The following is an 8,854-nucleotide window of genomic DNA, read 5'->3' as shown; positions in this document are numbered from 1 at the left end:
TCAACATTCAGAAAACGAAGATCATGGCATCCGGTCCCATCACTTCATGGGAAATAGATGGGGAAACAGTGGAAACAGTGTCAGACTTTATTTTTCTGGGCTCCAAAATCACTGCAGATGATGATTGCAGCCATGAAATTAAAAGACACTTACCCCTTGGAAGGAAAGTTATGACCAACCTAGACAGAATATTAAAAAGCAGAGACATTACTTTTTCAACAAAGGTCCGTCTAGTCAAGGCTATGGTTTTTCCAGTAGTCATGTATGTATGTGAGAGTTGGACTCTAAAGAAAGCTGAGTGCTGAAGAATTAATGCTTTTGAACTGTGGTGTTGGAGAAGACTCTTGAGAGTCTCTTGGACTGCAAGGAGATCCAACCAGTCCATTCTGAAGGAGATCAGCCCTGGGATTTCTTTGGAAGGAATGATGCTAAAGCTGAAACTCCAGTACTTTGGCCACCTGATGCGAAGAGCTGACTCATTGGAAAAGACCCTGATGTTGGGAAAGATTGAGGGCAGGAGGAGAAGGGGACAACAGAGGATGAGATGGTTGGATGGCATCACCAACTCGATGGACATGGGTTGGTGATGGACAGGGAGGCCTGGCGTGCTGCGATTCATGATGTTGCAAAGAGTCGGATACAACTGAGCGGCTGAACTGAACTGAACTGAACTGTCATACATTGATTTTATTATGTTGATTGTGTTCCCTGTATAGTCACTTTTGAGAGTTTTTTTTTTTTAATCATAAATGAATGTTGAATGTTGTCAAAAGCTTTTTCTTCATTTATTGATAAAATCATTTATCACTTTTGTTCCTTGATTTCTTACTGTAGTGTATCATACTGATTGATTTGTGGAAATTGAATATATAGTTCATGGAATTCTCCAGGCCAGAATACTGGAGTGGGTAACCTTTCCCTTCTCCAGGGGATCTTCCCAACCCAGGGATCAAACCCAGGTCTCCCACATTGCAGACAGATTCTTTACCAGCTGAGCCATCAGGGAAGCCAAAGAATACTGGAGTGGGTAGCGTATCCCTTCTCCAGTGGCTCTTCCCAGACCAGGAATCAAACTGGGGTCTCCTGCATTGTAGGCGGATTCTTTGCCAACTAAGCTACCAGAGAGGCCCTAGTGTATCACATTGATTGATTTGTAGAAATTGCATCATCCTTGTATCCCTGGGATGAATCTCACTTGATCATGTTGTATGATCCTTTTAACATACTGCTGAATTATGTACACTAATATTTGCTGGGGACTGTTTCATCTATGTTCATTAGTGCTTTGCCAAGCTTTACTTTATTGTACTTTGCAGATACTGTGTTTTTTTTGATAATTGAAGGTTTGTTGCAGCCCTGTTTTGTCAGTTGATGGTTAGCATTTTTTAGCAATAAAGTATTTTTAAATTAAGGTATGTACATTGTTTTTAAGATGTAATGCTACCGTATACTTTATAGGTTACATGTATATGTGTGTGCTAAATCCCTTCAGTTGTGTCCAACTCTTTAACTGTTGCCTGCCAGGCTCTGTAAACATAACTTTTACATGCATTGGGAAGCCAGTAAATTTGTGTTACTTACTTCATTGCAATATTTACTTCATGCAATAGTCTGGAACCAAATTCTGCCATATCTCCAAAGTAGTCTATTTTGTCATATTCAATAAACCTGGAATATATGCATATATATATTTCTTCTAGCAGGAATGGGGGGATCTTATGACCATGTAGACAGACTAAACTATCTTGTATTCAGTGAACATCTAACAGGATCTCTTAAGCACCATAAACTTTGGTATATTAGAGAAGAAGCACATATTTCAGCATTCTCCAGCTAGAGTTAATTCTAAATATACAAAACAGACAGGTATCCAAAGTTCACGCATCACCATTTCACATAAGCTGATACATTTCTGTGTGTTATATATAACATGATTTCACCAAAGATCTCCAAATTTCTCATTTTGCAGATCATAGATGTGAATTGTGTTAATTAGAGAGGAATAATTAATTTCTTCACATACTCTGGACTTAAATAAATAGGAAGTTAAACCATGTTTGTAGATGAAAATTCTTAAAAATAAAAAAGTGGAAATTATTACTTCATTAACTTAATTAGTAAACAAATTTAATTTATTCCCAAATGGAGAAATTTTGTTCCTAAACAAAATCTTCCAAATATGAACATTTTATACTTGTATATATGTTTAAATGTGTATGTGAAAACATAAATACTTCAGATGGCACTCATTTAATGAGGTACAGAGAAACAGGCATGCTTGTAGTCTGTCTTTTCCATAGAAAGATGATGTAAGAGTTTTGAAGAGAAAATTGGTCATATCTTTAAAATTTAATCTGCACAGATTATTTGACTCAACAATGCAACTACTAAAATATAGAATTAGGTGAATGAACATGTGGTGACCTGCGCAACTTACAAGATTGCTGGCAAAAGTATTTAACAAGAATAACTTAAAAGGAATTTGTATTTGTATATGGTTATGTGAAGATATACTATTGATTTTCAAATGAAAAACTAGTTACAAGGAAGTATCTTGATTTTATTTTTGTCTCTATTCTTATCTATCATCAATCATATTTAAGGCCAGCATCTTCAAATTTCTCTTAGTTCCATCTTCATTTTGACCTTATTAGTGAGTCTGCATCAAATTTCCTTCAGTCTCCCTTTTTTAAGAATACTTGTGATGACATTTAGGGCTCACTTAGATAACTTATGTTTATATATATGTGTGTGTATATATGTGTATATTTATATACTATGTGTATATAGATGTCTCTGTATCTAATGATAATGCTATTACATATATGTTTTATTATATATATATATATGTTAGTATATTTGTAAATATATAGATGTATATAGAACTATATATACATTTATGAATATATCCATATATACACATGCATATATTTATGTATGATTTTAGTATGCTGCTGCTGCTGCTAAGTCGCTTGAGTTGTGTCCGACTCTGTGCGACCCCATAGACGGCAGCCCACCAGGCTCTCCCGTCCCTGGGATTCTCCAGGCAAGAACACTGTAGTGGGTTGCCATTTCCTTCTCCAGTGCATGAAAGTGAAAAGTGAAAGTGAAGTCGCTCAGTCGTGTCCGACTCTTCGCGACCCCGTGGACTGCAGCCCACCAGGCTCCTCCATCCATGGGATTTTCCAGGCAAGAGTACTGGAGTGGGGTGCCACCTGTACCTTTATGCATATAAATACACTTATGTATGTAAGCATTTTCAGAAAAGATATGCATCAAATAACCCATATATCTAACACTCCTTTAGTGGATAATTTAGAAAACTTGTGACCTGTTCTGTTTCACAGGCAGTGTCTCCAGCTCTTAATCTCCAATAACAAATGGACATAGAGAAAAAAAGCCAGTACAAGGCCTTTACATTCACTTCAACTCTAAACTTGTTTAATTTCTCCTCTAATGTCATGTGCCAGGATTATCTGCATAGACGTGTCTGATGGTATCTCTGTAATATTTCAAAAATCTAGTGGAAGCATTGTCATAACTTCACTATAATAAAGGAAAAAATTTTGTACTTAGCAGATTTTTGTACTTAGAAGATTTTGTTCAAAACCCATTAAGTGGGTTTTGAATAGTGGTATTCAAAGGTTCTTTTCTGAGTCTTAGCTTTCTTCAGTGAAAAAAAGTCAGGTTAGAGTAGGGTAACAAATGTAAGCCTAACACAACTTCAAGTTCATCCTGTTTTAATATTTTATCACTAATATTTATGACAAATCTTTGAGACAGAAATTATTATTCTCACATTTAAAATTAGCAAATAGTAAATTATAAAGTCTGAGTATTATCTCGAGGTTGCTGAGTGGTAGACGGCATTTGAATTCTGGACTTTCAGGCTGTGAAGCAGATTTCATAGTTTATACTACATCTTTTCCTACTACTTCAAACTCGGTGTGGTTTCCTACTTGACTAAAGATTGTAAACTATATTCATCATATAGTTTAGGGTGTTGTCCCTTGTGATCTCAATTGTATTCCCACGCCTTCTTGCTCTCCTTGGTATTCACATGCTGTCCTCCAGCTCAACTTCCCAAAGCTGGCTACTCTGGCTGTCACCTGGGAGCTTTTTGAACATTCCTGGTCGTGAATCTGTACTATAATCCTACAAGATGTTCTCATTGGGGAAAATTGATTAAAGGAACACAGTACCTCTCTATGTTAGTGCTTACGGCTTTATGAAAATTTCCATTTAACTACAAAAAAAAAAAAGTATAATGAAAATCAAATCTCCAGTTGGGTCTAATGGGCTTCTAGTGTCCTTCAAAATACTAAGGGTGTAGGTATGTATCTAATTATAGCTCCCGAAACTCATTCTTCTCTTTGTGGTTTGATGAGCCTTTGTTTTCAACTCAGGAGCTTGGAAAGCTCTCCCATCTCTTCTATACCTTAGGGTTTCAAAGCATTGTTGTCACCTTCTCTCTTCCTCATACATGTTCATCCGATTAAAATTGCCCCAAACTCCTGCTGAGAGATGATCTGTGTGAGATCTTTACGAGGAAGAACACAAAAAACCTCAGGGTCTTGTCTGCTCAGGGTCATCTGTGTCCCTGCACCGGGCTCCTCACCTACAGTCCATTAAAGGAGACTCCTCAGCTGGGGGAAGTTGAGAGGAGATCCTACGGGCGCAGTCCCTGGAGCTGCAGCCCTCACACTCTGCCACCTTCTCTGTGTCAGGTAGGTGAGGTGGGGATGCTCTGGAGGCAGCCCTGGCGTGTCACGCTGGAGAAGACTGCTCCAGGTCAGTCCTTTCTGAAACAACTATTTATTTTCTGAGGAAAAACTAAACGTCCAAAGTGCATATTTCTTTAAATGTAGCCAGGCTCCTTGTGGGCTGAGCCAAGGGTTTGGAGAGTGAACTTCTCTTTCTTAAAGTGGGCAAAGAGGACCTGTCCTAGTGTTTCTCTCAAGTCTCTGCGAGGCCTTCTGTTCACCTGTATGTCCTGTGGATTGCCGCAAGATTCCCACCATAAATACAAATCTAGGAGAGTGGGTCAGTTCCTTTAGAAGTAAGAAACTTTCATTTGGAAATGGGTAATTTGTTCCTGTGCCGGTGTGTTATGAGCATTCCTATGCATTTCTTCTACAGACTTGATAAAATGTCTTTCTTCTCATCATGGATCAAAGCTATTTTAATCATTGGCTTGGCATTTCCTCTTTATTGTGGTGAGTAAATTTTTCAATCCTAGATGAAGCCGTTCACACATCATAGAAAATGCAGGAAACAACTACCATCATTTAGGAAGGGAGGCGCTTGATGTCCTGGGTGTGTAATACTTAAACTGGCAAAATGAAACGGGATATGTTACAAATATCTTTTCACAAATTGCGTCAGTTGATTGGTTTCTCATTTTCCTCCTTAGAAAGGTAGAGACAGAAAGGGTGGTTAGAATGAACAGTAGAATTTAGATGTTTGTTCATTTAGGACTAAAGATATTTATCTAATTTTCCCCATTTTTGGAGGTTGGATTTCATGGTTGCTAAATGCAGAGTGTGGGAAGTAATACTGTCCTCTAGATCTGGTATTCCTCAACAATCCTACTCATTGCTTGCCAGCTCTGAGTGCACTAAAGTCAAAATTTGTGTTAGGAGAGAACTGATTGATCCATCTGCTGACCAATTATCTTTCATAAAGCACAAGGTGACCCATGAATTTCAGAGTAGAGTAGCTGTGAGGTATTAAAGTGATTCATGATACTCGAGCTGAGTTTGAAGAAATTAAGTAGTAAGTAACTTATTCATATTAAGTGACTTCATACAAGCATATTAAGTTGCACTAAGCAAGGTGTTTTTTCTCTGACTAGAATATCTTATTTATAAAAATGAGGAAAAAAGGTATCTCCATAGGAAGTTTTGGTGATTATTAAACCATACTTAAAGTTATTTTTTCACAGAGAGGTGAATTTAGAATTCTGTTTCCAGGTTCGGAGTTATTTTGTGAAATTATTATTCTGATACTGCCACAGTAGCCTCACCTCATTTCTTGCTGTGTTTGTGTAGGTGATGTGTGTAGCTGTGGGTATATCCTATCAAAGACTGTTTTTCCCTCTTCATCATCTTGTTTTTAATCTTCCTTTTGTATGTTGATTGCAGAAACTTCTTTTGCATCTTCAAGAAAAATGCGTGAAATGCGTGAAGCTGTAAGTTTATATTGATTAATGTGGGAATTGAAAAAGGTAAACTTTTCATTATTTAGTTTAAAAGGTAATTTTACAAAAAAAAATACCACATAATAATTCTTCAGAAAGTAAGATAAAGTGTCCTTATTACACTAAGTTCAAGAAATAGAATCTTGCCAGCCAGTCAAACCATCTGTCATTTCAAACAAGGTAAAAATATCCCTTACTCAAAATTTTATTATTGGGCATAAACTTTGTTATATACCATCATCTGAAAGCAGTTAAGTGGTGTTTAAAGTAGAGTTGTTTACCCTAGAAAAGAGAAAGGCTAAAATTAAAGTAGCTAAAAAAAATTTCCACTTATAGGAGGAATATAAAATAATAATTTTCATAAAACCTCAGAGTGAAATATTATACAGAGGTGAAGAAAATCAACTACATTTCTGAGCAACTAAACAGATGAATATATTTAAACATGCCTAAAAGTCAGCTCATATAGCAGTAAGTAAGTGAATGAGCATTCCTATGTTCCAATAAGAATTTAGGTATTATATATTAAAAAAAAAAAAGCAGGTTATGTCAGTATACACACACTTCTATTTATTTATGTAAATTACCAACACTGCCATTACTAACCAAATTATATATATATATATATATATATGGTTAAGTACACATTTATAAACACTAATATATATGAAAGAATACATATACAGTAGTAATCTGGGAGTATCAGATTATCTAATAGTGAAACTATTGAGAAAAACAGGAGAATTATAACAAATTCACTTTTTTATAGTTGGGATAGTTGCATTCCAGTGTTGTGTTGGTTTCTACTGTACAGCATTTTTTATATGTGAGTAACTTGTGTCTATTTTTAAACTTCAATATAGACTATATTTCATTTTGATATATACCATGATGTATTAAGAACAAAGAACATTTTATTCAAGAAATTCATTACCTGAAAAATATTATGTTGTCTGTTTATGTTTAACAGCCAGAGTGTAGTATATATATTCGTCAATTACATTTTTGTAGCAGAGAAATGGATCCAGTCTGTGCAACAAATGGCAAAACGTACTCCAATAAATGCGTTTTCTGCAGTGAAAAAATGTAAGAACAAAAAACTCACTATTGCCTCTTCAAAAACAATGAAGACAAAATCAGAAAATAATAGGAACATCCATGTTTCTGATAGCCAAGGCACAGTAAACATGGAAAATAACTGTTCTTTCCTGTAAAAGCCACAGAAACACACTGGTATCTTTGCCTGAAGTCTCATTCATAAAAATAGTTTTTATTTGACCTTGAAGTATATTCCTGCTGGATGTTTCCTACATGTATAAACCAACTACATTTACTTGATTTAATTGCTTGACTTAATACTGGCAGTCTGATGGCCAGTATAATGTAATTCTTAACTCCAGAGGTTGAATAATAACCTCTATGATGTAGCTCCAAGCTACAGGGAGCATAACTGAGCAAGAAACTCTACTGCCTTTAGAAATTTAAATCCATTACAATTTATGTCAGAAAGGAACTCCTCTGATGGTTCACTTTGTCCCCTGAACTCCATGACAAGACTCCAAACTTTCCTCAGAGAACAGGGCAATCTAGGACACTTCAGCCTAACCTCCCTTCCTGCCTCCTTCCCTCTGCAGGTGTTCCCAGTCTAAAGGTTCAGCCAGCCTTCCTACTTCCTGCCTCAGTTTCTCTCACTGGTGTTTCTACTCACTGAATCCCCAGATGGGCTTCTACTTTTAGAGAACCAGGAATACAATCTCTAATCCTCTTCCTGAGGTCTGGGTGGGTTCCAAGGCTGAGTCAGGAGGGAACATGTAGGAAGAGTCAAGTAGCCCCAGGGGGTCAGGAGGACCTGTGCAGAGTAGGGGCCTGGAAGGGGCCCTGCTGCTTACGGAGCACAGCCCTCCTAGCTCTGTCACAGTCAGAGTCTCCTCATGGAGAAGCACTTAGTGCAATAGTCAGGCAATTTTAAATACTTTTTAAAATAATTTTTCTTTCTCTTTCTTTCTTTACAGAGAAGATGGAAGATTTGATTTTAGTCATTGGGGTCGTTGCTGACTCTGCCTCAGCCACAAATTCCTATGGCTTTTATTGTAATCCTGTTTTTCTATGGATTCTACAACCAATTAGTCTTCTAAAACAGGGCTTTAAATTCCTAGATGACCAGACTAAGCCTTCAGTAATACACAAGACAGAATGTAGATTGTTGGAGAATTTTTCCAACTCTAAGAACCCACCAATGAAAAAGATTCCTTTTTTCTTTCTTCAATTAAACATTGACAATTGAAAACCTACCTTAATTGTGTGTTCGATAATAGAAAACCTAATACGGTTTGTAATCATGAATATTTCAGTCAAAAAAATGTTAAGTAATATTATCTTTATTAAAATACCCTTTCTGTTTTTGGTTGATTAGTGGGTTCAGTCAGTCAGTCAGTTCAGTCGCTCAGTCGTGTCTGACTCTTTGCGACCCCCTGAATCACAGCACGCCAGGCCTCCCTGTCCATCACCAACTCCCGGAGTTCACCCAGACTCACATCCATCGAGTCAGTGATGCCATCCAGCCATCTCATCCTCTGTCGTCCCTTTCTCCTCCTGCCCCCAATCCCTCCCAGCATCAGAGTCTTTTCCAATGAGTCAACTCTTCGCATGAGGTGG

The 8,854-nt window shown here is 37.0% G+C and overlaps 1 protein-coding gene across 1 annotated transcript in view; it reads left to right on the top strand.

Moving 5' to 3' along the window:
* LOC104996285 (sperm-associated acrosin inhibitor-like) overlaps positions 1–8,488 on the top strand; it is a 94,443-nt gene extending 85,955 nt beyond the window's left edge. The window contains exons 2-6 of the mRNA XM_010850488.1: positions 4,728–4,791; positions 5,140–5,216; positions 6,144–6,190; positions 7,170–7,285; positions 8,212–8,488. Coding sequence (XP_010848790.1) covers positions 5,150–5,216; positions 6,144–6,190; positions 7,170–7,285; positions 8,212–8,254 — 273 coding nt within the window. The 5' untranslated portion in view covers positions 4,728–4,791; positions 5,140–5,149 and the 3' untranslated portion in view covers positions 8,255–8,488. The remainder of the gene's footprint in view (positions 1–4,727; positions 4,792–5,139; positions 5,217–6,143; positions 6,191–7,169; positions 7,286–8,211) is intronic.
* The last annotated feature ends 366 nt before the right edge of the window (positions 8,489–8,854 follow it).

The sequence above is a fragment of the Bison bison genome, unplaced genomic scaffold, assembly GCF_000754665.1.
Source record: "Bison bison bison isolate TAMUID 2011002044 unplaced genomic scaffold, Bison_UMD1.0 scf7180017864291, whole genome shotgun sequence".
NCBI lineage: Eukaryota > Metazoa > Chordata > Mammalia > Artiodactyla > Bovidae > Bison > Bison bison.
The sequence above is the reverse complement of the archived record's forward strand: the minus strand, read 5'-3'. Positions and strand labels throughout refer to the sequence as shown.